General features: G+C 37.3%; 1 protein-coding gene across 1 annotated transcript in view; it reads right to left on the bottom strand.

Annotated features, from left to right (window-relative positions):
* LOC131481299 (protein eyes shut homolog) overlaps positions 1–24637 on the bottom strand; it is a 1058324-nt gene that overhangs the window by 759177 nt on the left and 274510 nt on the right. The window contains exon 12 of the mRNA XM_058669692.1: positions 15988–16103. Within this exon, the coding sequence (XP_058525675.1) occupies positions 15988–16103 (116 nt within the window). The remainder of the gene's footprint in view (positions 1–15987; positions 16104–24637) is intronic.

Raw genomic sequence — 24637 nt, 5'->3', positions numbered from 1 at the left:
GTCATTCATTCTAGCTTATTTTCCTTTTAAAACTTTTTAAAATTACATTTTTGTCAGTTTGTAACAGATTCAATGTGCTTTGCAGAAATAATTTTGAGAATATAATGGTGTTCCCTTTTTCCTAGCCTTCTTCTTTCTCCAATTCTCTTTGTGTGTGTGTGTGTGTGTGTGTATGATGTATATATATATATATGATGTGTATATATATATACAATTTTAATATATATTTAGTTTATATATATATATACATACACACAGAAAGTTAGTTGGTTTTTAAGACATTGCATTTTAAATTGAGAATACAGCAAAATGGCTTAATGCTTCATAGAATAAGAAGTAAAAAGCAAACAGACTCTGGTTGGTGGGAATACAGACAATAGCCATAAAGAATAAGCATATGGAAAATAATTATTCTTGAGGAAAAAAAACAGAAAGAAACAAAACAAAAACTAAAAACTGCAGTATTACTTTATTGGATAATCATATCATCCTGTGTATATACCTGTACCAGTACACATTGCTTCTATGTCCTACCTTATCTTTTATTCATTTCTCCCAAGGTGTAATATTCAATTCCAGCCAAAATAGCCATGGTTTTGCACCTGATACACATCAGTGATTCATCAGTATGCTAATCATTTATTTTTCATTAGCAAGTATACCATTTAACACAAAATTTACATACTCATTTTAAGTCATTAATCATAATGTCATTTGAATACTATTAAGCCTATGTCATTATCAATAACATATGATGATAATACATTTTATCTTTCTCCCTTCAGAATCAAGTGTGTTAGACTGCTCTGATCTTCAGACTCTGGGAATGAGTACATAACCTTCCAGTAGCTTGAGAAATGCCAGTGCAAATGGCATGCAAACAATTACACTAGGTAATACAGAAACAGATCAAGCAGTATGACACAAGGACACCACCTTGCACCCTAAATAAATTAAGTGCCACATGAAAAGTACACTATGATGTATATCACTGCTCCTGAACTCTGTGAACAGCAACAAGCAACAGGTCTTATTCTCCCATAAACATTGACTCTTTTTTTAGTTTCATTTATTTTTAATTAAGGGAGTAAGGAACTTGGAGCTCGTGTATTGGATATGAGTTTAGAAAAAATAATGCCCAGGTCACAAAGGAAGAATTAAAACCCTATGTTTCTCAGGGGCAATGCCAGGGAAAGAAGACAAATAGAGATTGGTTTCTGTCATAAAAAATGTAATCGTTGTGGATTACCATATTTCTTCTTACTGCTAGTCAGAATTTAATTATTTATAGAATAAATTAGCAGGTGTAAAATGTACACCTCCATTCATTATAATGTAACAATCATATGAAACAAGAAATTTTGATAAAAATCTAAGAGAATTTTCTAGGAAATGCACTTGAATCTGTTCAGGTTACTGTAACAAAAATACCTTAAATTGAGAGAATCGCAAGACAAAGACGGATGCACTAGCAGGCTCAGTTTCTAGTGAGGACTTCCTTTCTAATTTGGTGCCTTCTAGTTGTGTGTTTGCATGATGGAAGGGACTGCCTAGCTCTTCAGTATCTCTCATAAAGCCACACATTCTAGTCTTGAGTACTCCATCCCAGTGACCTCATTTTCCTAAAGGTGCCTGCCTTTTAACAGAATTACTTTGGGGTTAGGGTTTCAACATGAATCTGAAGGGTGAGGAGGCACAACCACTCAAACCACGGCAGACTGTAAAAACCTTTGTAGTGTATTCTATGTTTATCATAGCTAGGACTGGAACGATGTAGAAGAGTGATAGCTGCAGAAGACAATCTTTGTGACACAGTGAGTGTGCATGTGGCATTTGGGTTCTGTGATAAATATGATTCTAATACTAATTACCTATAGACAATGACCCAGGCTTTTTGACTGTTTCCTCTCCTCATAAATCTTTTTTCAACATGAAATGAGCAATGTATCCAAAATACTTAGCACAAAATACATTTAGCATGGGATATCATTTCCTCAGAAATAATAACTAACTTTAGTGGAAATTTTTACTCTAGTGAAAATCTAAGTCATTTCAATTATTATTATAGAGAGCTTTTTAATGGTACACAGCCTGCTTCATAATTGTGAGCATTTTATGATTGAATTTATGATCATTGTGGTTCATTTTGTATTTCTTAGTTTAATAGATAAAGAATTATTTAGAATGGACCATGTGGTATTTATTTGGAAAATAGAAGAAAACAATATGAGGACAGTCCTGTTGTTATGTGAATTACTGAAAAGTAGAGCAGAGGAGAAAAGAGGGATAATCAAATAGTAAACTATATCCACATAAATAATCCTGATATATCCACATAAATAATAAACAACATATTAAATTTTAGCAACTGCTATGAAGGAAAGTTATAATGTACTACTTGGTGGTTTATAATAATACATACTGATATAGATACTTGAAAGAATAGTTTAGTTTCTTAGACCATTAAGCATAATTCTACTACATGATGCAGCAAGTGCATCTATGATGTTTACTTAACCAAAACGGAAATGTGCATTTATACAAAAACCTGCACCAATAAGCGTTATTCATAGATTCTCAAATCGGCAAACAATCAACATGTCCCTTCGCAGCTGAATGTCTGAATAAATTGTAGTGTATATAGATAATGCAATACTATTCACCACAAAAGGAAATGAACACTCAAAGCATGAAAAGATATAGAAGAACCTTAAGTCCACATTAAATAAAAGAAACCATCTGGGAAGATTGCATACTGTATGCTTCCAATTCCACTGCATATTGGAAAATGTGTGTGATCTGAATGGGGTTTCAGGCTCCTGGTTTTGGCTTAGTGATCCTGGCTGTTGCAGGAATTCGAGGAGTGAGCCAGTAGTAGACAGAAGATTTCTCTCTCTCCTTTCAAATAAATATATAAACAAATGAAAAAATATTTTAAAAGTTAATGGAAAATGGAATTACAGGGAAAAATTATTGGGGTTTAATTTGCACAATTTTGTTAAACCCATTTAGAATTTTCTCAGACATTTCTGAGAACTTGTTGAGCATTGCTCAAATGATAATACTTTATATTTTCTGTTGACTTTTATGTTCTTTGAAAAAATAACCTAAAATAGATTCTATTTATAAATTATGTAAATATATATATTTATATGTATGAGCATATCATTACATCTTATTAAAATGAGCAGTCCTTAAGGGCATTATTTTCTTTTTAGTGTTTGGCTTCCTGTATACCAATAGAATGAATATAAAAGTGAGTTATAAATAAGTTGATTCTTTTATTTATTTATCATATATAAACCTAACCCTAACTCTAACCCTAATCCTAACTATATATATTGAGGTTCTTTTGGAAAAAAAAGAAATACTTGACAAAAATCTGAAAGATAATTAGGAAAATTGGTAGAAAAAACTTGAAGGTTTTCCCAGAAAAGAACTAAGGTTATAAAAATATATAGTCAAGACATGGAAGGGTATGATAGAGTGGAACAGTTAAACAGGAAAGTGAAGCATGGAGGGTTAGAAGAATAAATGGAGAAAAGGCTCAAGAACAATCAGGGAGAGGCAAACTGTGCCACGCCTTGCATGGTAAGGAAAAGTTTGGAGATTTTGAATAGGATTTTGCATTTGATCATCTGTAATTATTTTGAAGAGTAGCACAATGACATCTTCTGTGTAAGCCCCCAGCAATATTAAATATAGGAATCTGTCTTCATAATAAAGAGGTAAAAGACATGGTGTGAAGGAAAGAATATTGATCTATAAATGTGGGTATTTAAAATTCTGTGTGTAGCTCTCTCCAGTGGACAAAAACATAAATTAGTTATGACTATGCTTTTAAGTGATCTATAAATGTCTTACTATAGATGAGAAAATCAGTTCAGACAAATTACAATCTAATTGGCATCCGAAAAGATAAATTCTTCCTTCTTTGAATTAATAGACCACACAAAGTATATTCTTGGCTTCTTGCAAATAAATAGTCCATTCTACAACCAAGTTTTAGAAAAATTCAGATACTTATAAGTGAGTACTAGATATCTTTACCATGCTAGCATACAGTTGGGTCTATAAGGGTAGTCTTAAATCCACTATATTCCATTTGGCAATAAGATATTTATGTTGTGCATAATAGCTGTGTCAAAAATCCCCTATAAAATGGAAAACATGTTAAATATTATACTTTTAAAACTATTAAACTACCTTTTGCCATTATATTGCATTTATTTAATAAAGAAAACTTTCTCCTTAGATTACCAAAATGTGTGAATTATTTCCAGGTTATATTTTTCCTTTTCTCATCCCACACCATCACATCTTTGAGGTGTTTTGTAGAATACTGTTATCATGCTGTTCCAGAGTGTTTTGCGGCAGCCCCACTAAAAACAGTTCATCATTTTTTCTTTTACTAATGGGTATTGTGTTTTTAGCATTTTGAGCAATCTCCCAGGGGGGAACTTGCACTATGAGGTAAGGATTAAGTTTTAACACTTTGAGAGGATCCTTTCCAATCCTTAGAAAGAAATCCTAGTATTTTGTCACTTGAGAAATTCTTCCTAATGACATTTACTCAGGTTTGATAGTTGACTTATTATTTTAAAATTACTACCAGTATATTCATTTTCCTCATCATAGATTTTTCTGCATTTTTGAACTCATTCCTTACTTATTTTCCCATCTACAGGTGACAAAAAGGTAGTGATAATGAACCTTTATGCTATTTTGAGGATCTGCTCTGAGTAGTCCTTGATGTATGTTAAACAACAAAAACAGAATAAGACAGAACAAAAAATCAAAACTATCACATTTCACCTGAAAAGTCTCATTAATGCTGTGTTATCTTAAAATAAAAGGATACAAGTCCCCTTTCTTCTTAGTTTAACAATGATATGGGTTCACACATTTCTCTATAAATTTTTCAAGTATTATATATGATGAGAGTCCAGAGAATGTGTTTTTACTAATTTATATCATCTAGCACAAATAAGTGTCAAAACCCAAAAAATATCTTTCTTGAAGAAGGAATTGTGAGTTGGTCTAAGGATTATAATATACAGAACAAAATTAATACTTTGTAAATATTTATTGCTCATTATTCCCACCACAGCAGTGGCTGGGCAGCCTTCACTGCCATCATTCTCACGTTGGCAGCTGATGGGGGCTACTGGCTCATGTGGGCCTAGAGGTACAGGCTTGCAGGGGGCCAGAGAATAGCACTGTGGGGGTCTGCGGCGGGGGGTGGGGGGCTGGAGGCTCAGGTCTAAGCAGGTGGAGCAAACTTGGAGATTTCTCCAAGTACTTGGTCCCAGTTGGAGTGGGGGAAGAGGGGAGAGCACCAGGTTAGCATGCTGGCTTGTTAGGCTGGTGACCTGGGCTTGAGGAACTTTGAATGGGTCCAGGTCTTGGGTGTGTGGAAAGATATGGTTCCATGCCAGCACATGTGCCATGGACCAGAAGGTTGGGCTGGGGAATCCATGGGTTCCTGCTTCCAGGTGTAAGGACTGTGCCTTGATCAGAGAGAGGGAGAAGGGGACACGTGGGAGGGAGCACTGCTGAGGGAATATGTTGCATGTGCGGAATGACTTCTGAGGGACTTCTATCAACAAGGCCATTGTACTTGCAGGCAAGCAAGGGGGTTGAGACTGAGCTGTTTGGAGGAAAGCTGGAGGACTTTGATCAGATGGATGCACCAGCCCGCATGGAAGACCCGAGTTGGGCTAGTAAGCATGGCCAACTAGTGATCACCACACTCTAGTCCACACTAAAGCTAGGCTGGGGGCCTACCTGGCAGAGCTAGATCACAGTATCTGCCAATGGGAGTCGGAACAGGGGATGGGTCATGTTAGGCTGGGCCATGACACTAACCAGTAAGCAAAAGAACCAGGTCTGTGGGGGATATGTGGGTTCACCCCTGTGGAACTGTAACTTTCAGCTTGTTGCCTTAAGAGCTGGGGGTAGTGACAGGCTAAGGCAGGCATGACTTTGGAACCCTCTGACACTCATGAATGCTGGGGTTGGGAATAGTCTGGGAAGGTCCACTGCGGGTGTGGGATGAGCTGGGCTGTAACATCCACCAGTTCATGCAAAGGACTGAGTTGGAGGGGACAGAATGTGCTGGGTAAGGCCTAGCATCCCCTGGTAGGCTGTAGCTTCCGCTGGTGAGCCTTTGGTTCAGGCATGGGTGTTGGCCAGGCTGGGCATGGTAGCTCCACCTGTCTGCAGGTATATTGGGTGGCTCTAGAGGGAGGAGGATTGTGCAGGGCTGAGCCAACCTTAGCCCACTGAAATGTGCAAAGCCAGACTGCAGTGTGGGTCATGCTGGGCTAGGCTAACACAACTACTTGTTTGTGTGAGCCAGGGATAGAAGCAGACTGTGCAGAGCTCGGGTACAGCACCCACCAGTGAGAGTTGGGTCTGGGGGTGGGTTGGGACAGATGAGTGCAGCATCTGCTGGCAATGGCCAAGACGGAGGATGGGCTAGGCCGAGTTGGGTCAGAGCAACCACTGGTATACACACAATCTGTGGCTGGGAGAATAGGCCTGGTTGGGGAGGTAAAGGGAAACCCCAGCTGGGTTGTGGCACCCACTGCTGAGTGTGAGAGCCAGAATGCGGCAGCAATCAGGGCTGGGCATGACCGCAGCATCATTCATCATGGGTGAGCACTTGGTTCTGAGGTATGCCAGACTGGGCTATACTCCAGGACCCACTGGTGCTCATGAGAGATATAGTGGGTGAAAAATGGGCTGGGCTAGGTTTCAGCCTGGCTGAACCATGCAAAGCTGTGTCTCACCATGGGCTAAGTATGGCTCAGTTGTAGCAACTGACAGTAATAACTGGAATAAGGTGTGGGCTGGTTGGGCAAGGCCACTGTTCCTGCAAGGACAGGAGGTGGACTAAGTCAGTCTGGGCCAAGGACCTATAGGTGTGTGTGATCGGTCAATGGAAAGAGTCCTGATAGAGGCACTATCTGTCAGGATATAGTCCCTGCAAGTGGGCACAAGAACCAAGGCTGGGAGCAGCCTATACCAGCCCAGGTTACAGTATCTGCCAGCATATGTGTGGCCCATGTCTACGTGTGGGACAGGCTAGGCCAGTTCATAACAGCCCCTGCCAGATCTGAGAAACAGCACAGGGTATTGGACACCAAGGGTCGAGCTGCAACACCAGCCAGTTCACATTAGAGCAATGACTGGGAACTGGCTGGGCTGGGCAAGCCCACATCACACACCAGCATGAGCTGGAACCAGAGGCAGTCAGGGCTGGGCCAGGCTATAATACTCACCGTTACATGTGGACCAGGGTGCGGATGGTGTGATCCCAATAGGGGTCTGATACTGCTCCCCTGCTGGGTCACTGCTCCAACTGGTGAGTGTGAGAACTGGGAATTGGGGCAGACCAGGCCAGGCAGGATTACAACACTTGTCAACCTGCATGTGAGCTGGGTTAGGGGGAGAGCAAGACTGGGCTAACCGATTGTACCTACTGGTACATGCATGAGACAGAGTAAGTTGGGGTTTGCCATAGCATCAACTGGCAAATGCTGGGAATAGAGGCAAATTCTGTCAAAGTAGATTGCAGAACTGCCTGGAGAGTACAAGCTCTGGGACTGGGTTGGGCCCAGTAGGGAAACCGTGGGCACCTCTTTGATGGGTTGCAGCCGCCACTGGTGAGCATGGGAACCAGGACTGGAGGTAGGCCTGGCTAGACAGGTGGTGGCACCCACCAGTATGCGTACAGGCTAGATAGTGGAATTAGTTGGCTTGAGCTAGTTTCTAATTCCCATTGATACTTATGAGAGCTGAATGGGATGTGGGACAGTCTGGACTAGTCTGCTGCAAAAACTGGCAAGCAGGGCTGAGGCGGGCCTAGTAGGAGTTACTGGAGGTATTTCTGACTAGGCTTCAGCTCTCTCTGGTGTATTTGGGGGCCAAGTGTGTGGTGGACTGTGCTGGGTTGTGCCACAGCATCCATTGGATTATGCAAAAGATCGGGCTGGAGATAGAACTGATGCAGCAATTGAAACTAGTAGTGTGTGCATAGGCTGATGTGGGGGACAAGCAGAACCATATTTTGTATTAGTAAGCACACGGGAGTCAAGTCTGGGACCACTTCAGATTAGGTTTCTTTGGGGAACCTCTGCACTGCGAACTCTACCCATGGGGAAAATCAAAGGATCTGTGGTTGACCATGGAATACATGTGTCAGAGCTGAGTCTCCTCAGTGACTTAGATGGAGCATTGGACAGCATATCCAGATGCAAATGGAGAATATGGCAGTCCAGTGGGGTCTGTAGAAGACATCTGGACTCACAGAGGAAGGAGGGCAGAAAATTCGTCCACTACCCCAGCCATGTTTGGCAGCAAACATCTGGGTGAATGAAGAACCTAAGGTGGACTGTGCCAGCCAATTGACCTTGCAAGGATTTACTCATCCTTTAATCTGCAAAGTAAACAGCATTTCGAACTATTGAACTATTGAAACCACTTCAGCAGAACCCTGGCAGCAAGCCCCACTTTGGGAATTCTAGCATGACATCAGGTGACTGTTCCTGTTCCCCAGGGACTGAGGAGGTTGGGAGGCTGGGTGTAGCTTCTTTCCTTATCTTCCCCTTTCCCCCAGATACAGGAAGAAGAAAAAAGAAAACGTGGAAACAATAGTCTCACTCACTTTCTCCTCACCCTCGGCCCTTCCCATCCTAGTCAACTATGTAAACATCAACAAAAACAAAATTCAATACAAGGAAAAATATGCATTGCTAATATTGATGTTTTTATATCACAAGAAACAAACATCATGCCATACATGAATAACCTATTCACTAGCCTCCTCTGCTATATTTTTTGTCTTACTTTCAAAAATCTGTTTGGAGGGGGTAGTTGTAACTGCTTGTTGCTTGCATGTTTCTCATTCATAAAATCATTCTACTATTTTTCACTTCGTTTAATATAATTGTAGCTCCTATATAACAAATTTGCATTTTAATTTTAGAAACACAATCAACACATATGTTGACTGTTGTTATTTGAAAAATGCAGCAAGCCTGAACCATTTTTAATCATGGGCTAATGTTTGGAAGGAAATTGCTTGACAGAAACACATTTACTGAGGAAGAAATGAGCAGTTATGACCAAATTAAGAAAAGGATGACTTTTCTCTTGAATTTTTTATGAAGCTAGATCAGTTGATAAATTTTTTTTCTGTCACCTCGATTCTTTTCCAGAGCATCTGATGTGTTAACATAGAAATGCAAGTATGTTAACCTTGCTTTGATTCACCTTTGCAATTGCAGCTGCTAACAGGGATAATTTACATTAATTATCAGTTTCTCAGATAGTCAGAGATCCAAATATTAAGAATAATCTGAGAATTCAAGTCTTAAATGTTATCTATAAAAATTTATTCCTCAGAAACAAAGAACAAGCTTTCAATCACCCTATTCAGCTGGGGTTATTTGCTTCCCAAGTTATTCTTTAAAGTGAGTTAAAAAAAGATAATGCTAGTGGGCCCGGCACAGTAGCAAAGTCCTTGCCTTGCACATGCCAGGATCCCATATGGGCGCTGGTTTATGTCCTGGCAGTCCCACTTCCCACCCAGCTCCCTTCTTGTGGCCCAGGAAAGCAATTGAGGATCACCCAAAGCCTCAGTACCTTGCATCTGCATGGAAGGCTTGGAAGAAGATCTGGGCTCCTGGCTTTGATCAGCACATCTCCGGCCGTTGTGGCTACTTGGGGAGTAAATCATCAGACTGAAGATCTTCCTCTCTGTCTCTACTCCTCTCTGTATATCTTACTCTGCAATAAAAATAAATGCTAAAAAAATTAATGGTAATAGGGTCCAGTATTATAGCCTAGTGGATGAACCCACACGTTGCATCTGCAAGGATCCCATTTGGGCACCAGTTTCTCTCCTGGCTGCTCTATTTCCCATCCAACTCCCTGCTTGTGGCCAGGGAAACCAGGGGAGAATGGCACAAAGCCTTGGCACCCTGTGCCAACATGGGAGATTTTGAAGAAGATCCTGGCTCCTGGCTTCAGATCAGTTCAGCTTTGACTGTTGCAGCCACTTGGGGAGTGAACCAGCAGACGGGCGAACTTTTTCTCTGTCTCTCCTTCTCTCTGAAAATCTGACTTTGCAATAAAAATAAGTATTAAAAATAACAAAATAACTTTGGTAATACTAATCTCTAATCGTACAAATATATGGCTGAATCAACATTATTGCATGATAATCTAAATAGCATGCATTTATATTGTCTTAAATGTAAATAATATGAAAAAAGAAGCAATTTTTGAGGATCTATGCAAAGAGGAGAAATGTTAATGTAAAGTTCAGGTTAGCATAAATTGCTAAAGACTGTTTAGGCAAAAGGTTAATAGTTTTCATTATATTTTATTGGTTCTTATTGAGTCAGAACTCTGGTGCTTGTATATTTTAAATAATTTGAATCATTGCAATAAATATGCAACTTTAACTAGTTAATGTATCAGGTATATTACATGTGTAAAATAATTTGTATTTTCACTTTTCACATTAAAATATTTGAAACATGCAATATAAATAACTAAGTCTATTTGAAAGCAATCATCTTGAAAAATGTGAATAAAAGATAATTCATACTTGTTTCTTATTAAATAGAACCAACTGTTTTCAGTTTCATTTTTAAGTTTTATTTATCTTTATTTGAAAGGCAGAGAGACAGAAAAAATGGAGATAGAGAAAAAGGCAGAAACTGGCTATCCATTTTTTTCCCTCAACTTCCTATAATAGCAGGGGCTGGACCAGCAAGAAGATAGGAGCCAGGAACTCCACCTGCATCTCTCAGAGTGGCAGGGTCCGAAGTACTCAGACCATCATATGCTGCTGCCCAGGGGTTGTTAAGAGGAAGCTGAATTGGAGGCAGAGGCAGTGCTGAATACCAAACACTCCTCTATAGGATGTGGGTCTCACAAGCATGGAGTTCCCCTTTTGCAACTCGATGGCCAGCCCAGTAATTTCATTTTTGAAACAGTAACAACACTGCTGAGTTCTTATCTAGAATTTAATAAATTTGGAAGACATCACTGTTATCTATAGAAGAAGACAAATTTGAACAAACTGAAAGTCAATATATTTCTTAAGTCATTCAGAGAATTGCAATCACAGAGAAAACCTCTGTTGCAAACATTGAAGATACCATTAGGCAGATAAAAGGGAATCACAGTTTACCAGAGCAAAAATTCAAGAGAAAAGCTACTCTGGACCCAGAGCCAGCATCAGTGCAGGAAAACCAACTTTAATAGAGGCAATGCTGGAAGCTCAGTGCAAATCAGCTTGAGAATTAAATCTCCAGGGGGCCCAGTCTTACATGATCTCTTACACCTTCATGTTTTTTTACCTTTAGGAGTTCTGCCAGATTCTAAAGAAAAATACCCTCGTGCCAGCTTCCAGCATGAAAAAGAAAATAGCTGTGTAGAAATTCAGATGCTACTTGCCTTGCAGTGGGTTACCATCTGTATCAACCCATCACAAATAGAAAATCTCCAAGGTTGAAATGAATTAGGTACACATAACCTACCCAACATCCTAGCAACACATTGCACTGTATAAGATGCTTGTTTATTCTTATACTGTGTGACTGCTAGGGAACTGCCTACAGTCCCTAGTACTGCTTGGAATTATATATAAACACATCCCAACAACAAAAAGACTGTACTCTATACTGTACCACAACATATCACCAGCCCAGGTAAAGATCAAAATCCAAAATATAATTTCCATTGAATGCACATTACTTTTGCATCAGCATAAAATTTAAAAATCTTAAGTGAAACTGTCATAACATAGAGATCATCTGTACATTCACAACCATCTGTTCTCGACAAACCCAGTGGTCACATGAAACTATTTTACCAGACCCTTGTTGGCCCAGAAGAATACCTACCTACACACACCCGGAGCTTTGCTGTTTTTAGTGAAAGAGAAAAGGTGGTGAAAAGCACAAAGAGAGGTAACAGACCAGAGGCAAAAAGGGAAACTTTTGAAATATTATTCCACTGTTATTCCTCTCTCAACCACACACTTTCCTAAGAACATGAATTTGAACAATATTTCTTTTCAATAACAAGGAACTGCTACTTTAAGAGCTGCATATCTCAGATCTCACCCAACTTTCTAACAAAACATATAGACAATGCAGGATATAAAACATGAGTAAATTCTAGTATCTGGCACCTGAATGTAAAATAAAGAAAAACTGTAGTCTGACTTCCAGTTACAAGGGCATAAAATCTCATCATAAGAACTCTTGTTTCAATTGCTTTCCCAAATTTAAATATAAATTTATAAGGCATACTAAAAGCCAACAATAATTGTGAAGATCAATTTGAAGAAAAAGTCCAAGCATCAAAATCTTTTTCCTCTGTGGCAGAGATGTGGCAGTTATCAAAGTCTGACACTAAAGCTGCTGGGGCATGCACTATGATGCAGCAGGTTGAGCTTCCAGCTGTGGTGCTGGTATCACATATGGGCATAGGTTTGTGTCCTGGATGCTTTACTTCCTATCTAGCTCCATGCTTATGGACTGGGAAACTAGCTGAGGATGATCTATGGGTGCCGGTCCCCAGTACTAATGTGGGAGACCCAGAATAAGCTCTTCATTCCTAGATTCAAAGAATCAGCCACAGCGGTCATTTGTGGCATGAAACAGTAGACGGGAGATCTCTCTTTCTCTCTCCTTTCTCTTTCACTCTCCTCTCTGAAACTCAGGGTTTCATATCAACATAAAATAAATCATTTTAAAAAACATTTATAATTAGTGTATTATGAGTTGTAACAAATAAAAAATGTCCACAATCAGAATGTGTGCTTTGAACATTGTGTCTCTAGGAAAACAACAATGTCTTGCTTCATCACTGTCATTCTAGAGCTCACCTTCTGCCACAGTAGACAGTGAGACAAGCAGGTGGGATACTGCAATAGGATAACTGAATGTTCAATTTCCTCCTATCTAATCTAGTGCTACAATCATGGCTTACCTCTTCTGTGAATGCTATGTTTTCACTTCCCCCACTGTTCTATGTTTATCTACATTCTATTTTCATTTCTTTCTTTTTTTTTTTTAAGGCAGACAGGCAGAGATGCAAAGAGAAGGAGAGACAGAGAGGAAGACCTCTCCACTAGTTCACTCCCCATGTGGCTGCCGTGGCTGAGCTGAGCCAATCCGAAGCCAGGAGCCAAGAGCTTCTTCCAGGTCTCTTCTGTGGGTGCAGGATCCCAAGGCTTTGGGATGTCCTCGACTGCCTTCCCAGGCTACAAGCAGGGAGCTGAATGGGAACTAGACTAACTGTGACATGAACTGGTGCTTATATGGGAGCTTGGCAGATGCTAGGAGAGGATTTAGACGCTAGGCTATCTTGCTGGGCCCTTACTTTTATTCTTAATGCAAATCAGTTTTCTCCTATCTAATCCTTCTGACTGGTTCAGTTCTTAGAACTCTCCTGGCTCCAAATATTTCTTCAGTTGGCATATACCGTATAAAGGCTGTAAGAAGAGTATTAGTGAAATTGGACACTTCCCATAACAGTCATTCTTCTCATTTTATATCCCAATTATATTCAAGAATAGCGGCAGAGAAATAAAAAGAAGCTGAAAGACAAACGTTCACTGATATTTTTGTATTTTTGTAGCTGTTCTGAAAATAAATTTGAGTTACACCATTTTATTTTAGTATTTGTAAATTTTGTATACTAATAGACTTTGAAAAGATTCAGACTTTGAACTTTGTTTAAAATTTTCTTACACTTCCTTAGAATATTATGGATTCTATTTTTATTGATAATTTAATGCTATTTTCCATTACAGATTTAAGGTATAGTTTAAAATATCCATATCAACAGAGTATTGACATGAAAAACCTCAACATAATTGTTTTTCTAGTAAACAGTTTCCTCTAGATAAGATGTTAACACATGTTGGATCCACCTTAGCCCTGCAATTTCTTACAGATACTATCATACACTGAAATTAGTTTTTAAGTTACACTTTAGTTTTCAGGGCTTAAGACAGTAAGTATAAGATCCATTTGAAATGATTCAGCAAATACATTTCTAAGTCAATTATACTTATAGAACTGCCTCCTATTTAGTGGATTTGTGGCTTAAAAACTGTATCTTAATATATTTAAATTTTCAACATGTACAAATACATAAGCATTTATCTTTCAGTGTGATTTTTTTATTAAGAGATTGGGTAATAACAGATTCAAATTTCAAATGTTGAATTTGATATAAAAGAATATTAATTATTTGAAGAAATTATAGAGATTGTGATATTGAACTATTTATAAATGTATCCATATTATGTATTAATCAAATAACATAATAGACTGACTAAGGCCTTTATTTTCTAAATCACTTAGATTCCAGGATATATTTAGCATAAATAAATACATATATATTTTTAAAGATTTATTTATTTTTCATATTTTTAAAAGATTTATTTATTTTTATTGCAAAGTCAGATAAACAGAGAGGAGAGACAGAGAGAAAGATATTCTGTCCAATGATTCACTCCCCATATTACTGTAATGGCCAGAGCTACGCTGATCCAAACCCAGGAGCCTGGAACCTACTCCAGATCTCCCACATAGGTACAGGATCACATGCCTTTGGGCTGTTCTCAACTACTTTCCCAGGCCTCAAGTAGGAAGCTGGATGGGAAGCGGGGCTTCCGGGATTAGAACTGGCGGCCATATGGGATTCTGGAGTGTTCAATGCAAGAACTTTAGCCACTAGGCCACTGCACCGGGACCAATATATATATTTAAGTAAAAGAAACATCTTAGTCTTTTTTCTACTGACTCTTTAAGGAAGTCATCATTGCAATCTTTGGTGTCAGCAAATCAATTTCTTGGCACTAAAAACCTTCCACAATAAAGTATCAGAGTATACAACGTTCTTAGAGATTCAGACCACTGGAATCACTAACAGATAATTCTCCCAACAGTACAAAATCAGAATTGAAGAATTATCACAAGAAAAAAAGTTCTTTTTTGACAACTCTACATCTCTCCAAACAAGTGGCTCCTGGGATTAAACTTCAGGAAGGAAGAACAGGTGACTTTCACTAGGCCGCTTCCACAATCACTTTCTCAAATTACTTTGCCTTGCAATATCCATTAGACATCTTCCATTCAATTTCCTGGCAGCTTTCAAAGATCTCTGCTAGCTATTTTTTCTTTAGATCTAGATCTGAGAATTTCTAGCTTCATCCAGATTTATGCATATTTCTTAGACATTTGGCCAGGTCTCTGATTTCCATTAAGCCTGATTCATTAACCATGAATTGCATCACAAAAGTGAAGCAGTTCTCTAATGACTTACCTTCAAGCTTGGTTATCAGTAGTCTGGCAATGGTTTCTGAAACAAATATTTAAAATTGTAATGCCACAGCCTTGCCAACTGGCATTCTCTTATGATAATCATGCGCTGCAAGTTGCTTAGAAAAGAATTGTGGTAAAAAATTAAATTTAAAAATGGAGACATTTTTACCATGAGAAGTCTTCTCCAGTGTTCATCGAGTTCAAGAACATATAATTTTGCTGAGGAAACAGATTTATCCTATTTAGACATACAATATGCTGAGTCCAACTCTGAAAGTCCTGCCATGTCATTGAGCAAGAAAGAAGCTCAGCCAACACCTGACAGTATTAAGCAATTTCTCCATTGTCACCCTCTTTTCAACTACATTATGACATTAAAGGAAAATGCATTAAGTCACTCATAACCCCGGATGGATCAATTTGCTAGAATATTTTTCTCCTGAAAGGAAGACCTGAATGTACAGTTCAGGATGAATAATAGTAAGGGAGATGTGAAGACAACTGTAATGTGTATAAACAGAGAAAAACAGAAGCACCAAAGCATAACTCCCCTAATTTTATTTCTCATTATAATATTCTGTTACTTATTGCATTTAAAAGTCAATGTAAAAAGAAAACACATTACCACAAATTTGGCTGTATAGAAGTACGGCGAGCCAGCTTCACCTTTGCACACGCCATGAGTACAGGAGGTGTGAAAGCATTCATGTAGTTTCTTGTCACAGTGATGGCCACACCATCCTGTTAAACAAAGCCACAAAGCAGATATTCAGATTTTAATGATGAGGCTGATAACTTTGGCAGCATGTTTATTGGCTCTTATTGTTGGCTACAAATATGCTAGGAGTCAGCAAATAATTTTAGTTCATTTTCATAATCATTTTACCATATAATTAATATTAGCATACCTGTTCAATTCATGTGAAAATTAAACTCAAAGAAGATAGATTTTTTTTTCTCTAAAACCAGGCAGTTACTTATACATGACAGCCAATGGATGAATTCTTACCTGTGTACCATTTAACATTACATATTCAAATATGTTAACTTATTTAAACTTAAAACAAATACATTGATGGCAATGGGATAAACAGACTCCATTATTCCTATTAACATATAAGTCTTCAGTTTCAGGAAAAGCAACTATTGTAGACACCTGGCAGTATCTTACAGTTGGTATGTCTTAAGCATTTGTGGATATAAAATATAATACAGTGTAAGAATATAAACGCTTTATCCATGTTCATCTGGTCATCAGCTGTGTTAATCTCCTTAAGCATGATAGTCAGTTTTCATTCTCAAGCATAGTTGGAGTATGTATATCTTGTCTTTTGCTATCTTTTTGATATTTTTATCAACTCATCAGCTGATATTGCTAATCTCTCTACAAGGCAACATCACATTTATAGTATAGTGATACTATTACTTGTGATGGTTTTAAAAATCACTAATTCTGTACCATCAGTTACTTTAAGTGATTTTTACTATGTTAGCCACAACATCATGTTAACTGTTCTACTTAGTGACAACAGTTCTTAAGGTGCAGCTCACAGGCCCCAGTGATTGCTAATGTCTATACTGTAACTGAAAATCATATCATTTCTCCATTTTTATAAGTTTAGCAGAATTTAATCTGTACCATGGCTAATAAGCACTGTTAAGTTTCATTTATGATCCTAGTTAAAAATGTGGCTACATTATTCTTCCATAATAATTTTTTAAAAAAATCAATTACATATTCTGAGTGTGAAGAAATGATTCAATGAAATACAGCATTGTAAGAACAAAACAAATGCACCCCTTTAATTACTCAGCAATAACCAAATAAAAATTACAAGTGGATGACAAAAGACTGAATGCTTCCTGTCTTTTTCCTGGATGCTTTCCATTTTCACATGTTCTTTTAGATGCTGGAATGATTTTGCAAACACAGAATGTATCAGAGGTAATACAGAAAGAATACTTTTGTAGGACCCATGAAAAGTCATACAACCACTCACATGACTGTGCACAAAAGCATATCCCATAAAAGTAGTAACATTCAGATAACTGTTCTTGTAAAAGCCAACTACATACACAACTTAATAACAATGCCTTAGTAACATTCACCTAGTAACAGACACAAACACAAATGTAGAAAATCTGTGGAGAACTATAATCGAATGTTGCTTGTAAAATTCAGAATAGATACTTCAGGGTTAGGGAAGATAAAGAACATACTCCAGAGAGAAATTAGAGCAAGCTAAAGATATTACTAATACTTTATCTCTTAAAGGAAATGGTAGATCTAAACATACTTATCATAGTTCTAATATAGTGCATGTATGACATAAAATGTAATACGATGCTATTTATAACTTAAACTTTTATTATTTTTTTTTATTTGAAAGATAGGAACATGGAGACAAAGAGGGAGGAGAGAGAAGAAAAGATATTGCTCATCAGATGGTTTGTTCCTCAGAGGCTTGTTCCAGGCAGAGCTGGGCCAGGTCAATTCCAGGAGCCTGGAACTCCAACAAAATCTCCCACCTGGTAGAGGGATCTAACTACTAGAACCTCCATCCCCTACTTCATAGGGGATCCAATAAAAGGGAGTTGGAATTGGGAACAAAGCCCACATTCAATACTGCTAGTGAGACTGATATGGAATGTGGGCAGCACAAGAAATGTCTTAATTCCAAACGCTGATCCTTGTCACATATCCTTTTGAATGGATGAAGTATTTCAGACTACATTTTAACAATATGTAGCAATACATGTAACAAAAATGTAATTTCCCCTTTGTATCTGATCCTGTAGAGGGCATAGAAAAGCTATAAATAAAAAGATAAAGATGGATTAAACTGACAACAAGACACTATTCTAGTGTAATAACTGCAATATAAGAAATACAATTTTTTCCAGTAGGAAAGAGAAACTGAACTCAACTTCTCTAAAATGAAACAAAATTGGTAGGAGTTTTCATCCTGGCAGTGAGTTAATGGAAGAAATATTGAAGGATGTTTTATTAAGGGGAAGTAGGCTAATGTGTAGGCTGCGTAACTTGACTTTGAAAACTAGGAGAGATGAACATTATGTACTTTAAATTACAGGTAAAAAGTATGACTCTTATGGATCTTTGGGAATGGTTCCTAAACATGACAACAGTCTGAGAAAAATTATAAATCTCAAAGAGATAAAGAAATAACTTCCAGTAGGTGTTCTGAGATTAAATGCTCTAAAATGAGGAAGGAGTTTGTCTAAAGCCATTGAAACGAAAGGGAACCATCTTGGTCAAAAATTATAACCTAAGATAGAAAATCAGTTGGTCAGAACTCATGTAGCGGCACAGCAGCAAAGCTGTTGCTTGTGATACCAATGTCCCATGTGTACCAGGTCCGGTCTCAGCTGCTGTACTTCAGTGATTGGAAGGGGAGCAGATTGAGTAAGAACTGCCACCCATATAGGATGCTGGTGGCACCTACACTTAGCCTATTACAACACAGAACTGTTCCTGGGTAAGACTGGCAGAAGACTTACCAGAAGCTAAGATCAAGAAAGGTTATTTTTTGAGCCTCATGTACATTCGATATTCATTTGTCATAACAAACAAAATATTCCGAAAAACAAATGGTAATTTAAAAACACGTAACCAGAGAGTTGTCATTAATAATGTAGGCAAAAGAATCAAAATCATTATGGTATCAAACTCATGATAGTAATCTAATACCTGACACATAGCAGGAAAAAATATTTATAGAATAAATGATGCTAAATAATGCAAGTACAAAATAAAGGTGACTTATAAGGCATAATATGGCAAAATACACAAAAATTTTAAATTGATGACTATAACAAATGTTTAAATTCCTCATATACACATATCGTAACACTAAGCAGTTTTAGTAACAACATTCTATACAAAGATGAAGCAATTATGATTGGTTGAGTTTGCTATTGAAACTGAAAGCACTATATCTAATTTATGCATCTTCCATTTCATTTTTCTTCTTAGTGCCAAGTGGTTTGCATCTAATCTTGAGCAAATAAAACAAAAATTAAACCTAAACCTATAATAATTGTATTACTAGTTAGCATGTTTTTAGTAACTGGATAACAATAAAGTGATTTTATTTTCTTAGTCTGAATCTAGAATATACAGAATTATTTTTCATGAAAAAATAATTACATATACTCTAATGTCATACAAATATCATTTTGCTTTTCATGGGCCTTGATTTTTTTAAAAAGAAGATTTATTTATTTTTATGGGAAAGGCAGGGGAAAACAGAAGAATCCCTAGGCAATATTATCTAATATAGGAATAATGGCATGATGGATGTAGACCAGATTTCAAGAAAGAGTTATCAATATTATTAGATGATTTTTCTTCATTTGTGACAGGGAAATATGAGCCTCTATAAATAAAATTAATTAGTCTGTATATCTTTCTTTCATATTAAGGAAAAGGTAACTAGCTAAGATCTACTCAAAACAGGGGAAAAGTCCTAATTTTCTGCTGATAGAACTTTTGTGAGATAAAATAAAGCAAATCAGGATAGGGAAATCAGAGGATCCTCACAGTGGTTAAAATTACTAAAATTCAGTAGAAGATATGACATAGCAGTATATCTGATAATGAAACTTTTGCTTATGACTATCAAATATTTTTTTACTGTGTTAATAACATTTAATGTTAGATCCACTCTTTTGGCAAGAATTTCAAAATTATTTATATATTTATCTTGATGACAAAGAAAGGGAGACAGAGAGAAAAAAAAGAGAGAAAATCTTGAGTATGTTGGTTCACCCTCAAACGGTTACAACAACTAATACTGGACCAGGATAGTTCCAGCAGTGTGGAACTCCCATCAGAGTTCTCATGTGAGTTACAGTGTCCCAAGTATTTGGGTCAGCCTCTTCTAGTTTCTCAGGCACATTAACAGAAAGTTGGATTAGACCTCAACTGGAATTCTGATATGGATGCTGTTGTAACAAGAAACATAACCTGGTAGCATAGCATAACCTGGTATGCTATCAGGTTATGCTGCTTAACACTACCCCTTAACAAATGTTTAACTGTGCTTGACTGTGAAATGCATTGCAGTTTAAGCACTCTATTTATTACAGATTTCCAGAATTCACTCACCGTGTATAACTGAAACTTAATGAAAAATTGTCATTTAGCAAGATACCATTTGGGGGGAACATGAGAGATGACAAATGAATGCATAAGTCATGCCAGGCTGCACTTTCTGGATGTGAAACTCAGCTGTCGCTAATGTGCCATGGGAGATTACTTGGGAACCCGGGTACTCTTTGCTTATGAGTAAATAGATAACTTCTTTTCAAGTTTGAAACACAAACTACATGTGGTAATATACATAAACTAAAATAGTGCTTTTCAGATAATATGACTATTATAATTATCATTTCCTAAAAACATGTATGCTAAAGTACTCAACATTTGAAATTTTCAGTTCAGAATAAAAGAGAAAGAAAAGCTCAAGTAGAAGCATTTTCAGTGACAGAAAAAATAAATATGTAATATTCTATCAAAATCAATTTTTGCTGTGGGTGACAGAAAGGTTGACTGCATAAGGACAGCACAGCACATTCAGGCACCTCTGGTTATTTAGCTACCTGTGGTGATAGTTACACAACTTAGACATCTCTTGAAACTAAAAAACAAAACAAAACAAAACAAAAAAACCACCTTTTTATACGGCGATTAATTTTTTCATAGGAATAAAACACTGAAAATGGAGCAAACTCGATTATCAAAGAAAATCAAAAAAAAGGAAAAAGAACAATCTACAGGAGGCAAATCAAGACTTAAATAATTTCAGTGGGGGTAGGGAGTTTAACATGTTCAAAAGCCAGGAAAATGGAAGCAGACATTGGCATTATGTAGCCCCAAACCCTGAGCCCTTTCGAGCAGAGACAGAGATGTAGAGCCATGTTTACTGTATTTGGGAGCAGGAATCTGACCTGCAGGCTAAGATGGGGGTGGAGTGCCCCATCCATGTTGCAGTGTCTAACTAGATTAAAATCATAGCTTAGGTCATAATCCCAGCTTCCTACTGGGAGGCATCCTGGGATGCAACAGGTGTTGGCTCAAATAGTGGGGTTCCTGATACCCACATATGACATCTCAATTCAGTTTCTAGCTTGGCATTTCAACTCCAAATGTTGTGGGTATTTGGGGGAATAAAAACCCTTGTTAGATCTCTATGGCTTTTTCTCATCCATTCAAACAAATTAGATAGATAGATAGACAGACATTAGAGATAAAACTTCCAAAAATAAGAAAGTATTTCATTTGTTGCTCAGTTGGCTTCTGTTCTTATAATTAAGTTGGTGAAGAGACCATTTTCCTAGGTGAAATAAGCCAATCCCTAAAGGACAAATATTATATATTTTCTCTGATATAAGGCAACATTCATGTGAAATACAAAACAAGCAGTAAACAAGTATATACATATATATTCTAATAGATGAGCTATATAATGAAGGTTATATTACATGGGAGTGAAGATATTTTACAGTATGTATTTCTACTCCCAAATGAAGACAGGACACCCAATACCTCAATAATCAATGCTAGATTATCTGCAGTTGTTTATACCTAAATGCCATGGTGGACACAGGTAGCAGAATGTTGAACTTGCAATTGTTGTTGGAGGACTATACTACTGTAATAATATAGATGGCATGGGGGGGAGGGAAAAACAGGAAGGGGGTAGGGAGGGAAATGGGCAATCCCTAAGCCTACAAACTGTATCATGGAAAATAACAAAATTATTTCAAACTATTTGAAAAAGTACTGGTGAGTTTTGAATGCCACTTATGTCACAGGTAGGCATCGTTTTGTGTCCTGTGTTTCTACCACAACTGATGAGCAGCATTCAAGACAGGGCCAAATCTGAATGCTGTGAAGGCTTTAGAAGGGATTCTTGTTTCCCACTGAACCCAGAGTAGGTGGAATCTCAATCCATCACTTCAAAGTTTATCTAGCAATTGTAAGGTATTAACAAAAAAGTATACTAGCATTTATAAGATGTATCTTTTTACTTATTCAAAATAATGATTTATGGCAAATTAATCCTGGAAATGTAGAATAGATTTAAACTATATCTTAGACAAAACTGATGCAAAGAAAAAAGAGAGGTAGGGAGAGGGACTGGAACAGGGGATTGAGTAAAGTGGAGTTGTCTTCTCAAAACCGTATCTATGGAAGACATAAAATCTGTTTTCTTTATATTAACAAAAAGTGTAAAATGCTATTATCAAAAAAGGAAACATGGGGCTGGTGCTGTGGCATAGTAGGCTAAGCCTTCTACTGTGGCATCAGCATCCCATATGGGTATCAGTTTGTGTTCCAACTGCTCCCTTTCTCATCCAGTTTCCTGTTTAAAATCCAGGAAATCAGTGGAGGATGGCTCAAAGCCTTGGGGCTCTATACTCACTAGGAAGATGCAGAAGAAGCACCTGTGATCCGCTCAGCTCTAGCCTTTGCATCCATTTAGAGAGTAAACCATTGCATCACACAGAGAAGGATGAAAGACCTTCTTTTTGTCTCTAATTCCCTGCAAATCTGCCTTCCAATAAACCCATTTTTAAAAGGGGAGACTAGCAATTACAAGATATGCAATGTGGGGCTTGAGTAGTGGCACAATAGACTAAAACTCTGCCTTGAAGTGCCAGAATTTCTATTACTTATAGCCTGGGAAAACAGCAAAAGATGTTCCAAGTCCTGGGGAGACATGGGAGATCCAGAAGAAGCACCTGTCTCCTGGCTTTGGATCAGCCCAGTTCTGGCCATTGCAGCCATTTGGGAAGTGAACCAATGAATGAAAGACCTTCTCTATCTTACCATTACTCTCTGTGAAATCTGCCTTTCAATGAAAATAAGTAAATTTTAAAAATAAGTAAATTAAAACAATATGTATTGATAGAACAAATATAACATATAGGTAAGTATTTCTGTAGCACTATTTACATTGCTGCTCTACCTATCATAAGGTTTAAAATGTTCAGAGCCCAGGAAAGGTTTTGCTTGAAAGAGACATAGCTTTTGAAAGGGTATTCCTTTCTTACATCAGAAGATTATTATCTTTATTCTACTTATTTTACTTTTGAATATTACAGTGTTACATACAGATAGCTATTTAATAATCCAGGTGGTAAGAGCAAGATGTTTCATGTGACCAAATAAAGACTGGCATTGAATGTGCAAATGTAAAGCTGGGTTCTGAATAGATGCTGAACTTTTAAACAGCATGTGTTTGACAATTGGTAGGCGTTCACTAGTTTTGTATGACTCCACATAAATCAAATAAGCACTAATACTCAAATGGCTGTCTGACTGCTATTTTCTCAGTGGATGCAATAAATGTATTACACACTATCGGGGGCATCTGTGGGTCTGTGAATAATGGTGATTTTTTTTCAAGTCACTGGAAATATTCCTCACATACTGCTAAAAGAGGATTTATGCTCAGAGAACTTAGATGTTCAATAACCCTTTGGATAAAGAAAACAATGTTGAAAATGAGTGACAAAAGATAAAGTAAAAGAAAACTTGAAAGGCTAGAGAACCAAATAAATAGAAGCAAAAAGATGCTTGTACAATAATTCCTTTATATAGAACTAAAGTGGAATTGTCAAAAAGAACAGTTATTAATGAGTGGTTTACTTAGCTTTGGATGTTATACCAAAATATAAACCTGTGGCTTACAAACTGCAGAAATTGATTTCTCCCAATTCTGGAGACTGGAAAGTTCAAGATCATGTTGCTGAGTTTTTGCTTTCTGCTTCTTGGATGACACCTTCAGATACGGTTCTCACCTTGAGGAGGGGCAGCTTTCTTGCTGGAATCTCATTTATAAGGGTCCTAATTTCATGCATAAAGATTCTGCTCTCATGATTCTAAACAAAGTCCCTACCTCCAATTACTATCTTGTTGCCAATTAGATTTCAACCTATTAATTATACAGAAAAATATTTATGACATAAAAGGAGCTTTTCTTTGAATAAAATCATTTTATTCAACTTATCCATTTCTGTGCCCAGAACTGTTAAAAGAAACAATAACACCAGTAAGAATAAGAAATAGTATTTCCAAAGCACTTGTTATAGATATAACTGATAGGAAGACCAGGAATCTGAAATTTACATAGATTTTATGTGCTAGGGTGTTTTTTTATACTCAAATATAAGAGTGTTCTTCCAATAGTCTAAGTATCTACATTACTAGCATCGAAGAACATTCATTTCATCTTTTCCAACCATGT

The sequence above is a fragment of the Ochotona princeps genome, chromosome 1, assembly GCF_030435755.1.
Source record: "Ochotona princeps isolate mOchPri1 chromosome 1, mOchPri1.hap1, whole genome shotgun sequence".
Classification (NCBI taxonomy): Eukaryota; Metazoa; Chordata; class Mammalia; order Lagomorpha; family Ochotonidae; genus Ochotona; species Ochotona princeps.
Note: the sequence above shows the minus strand (reverse complement) of the source record. Positions and strands in the feature narration are given on the sequence as shown.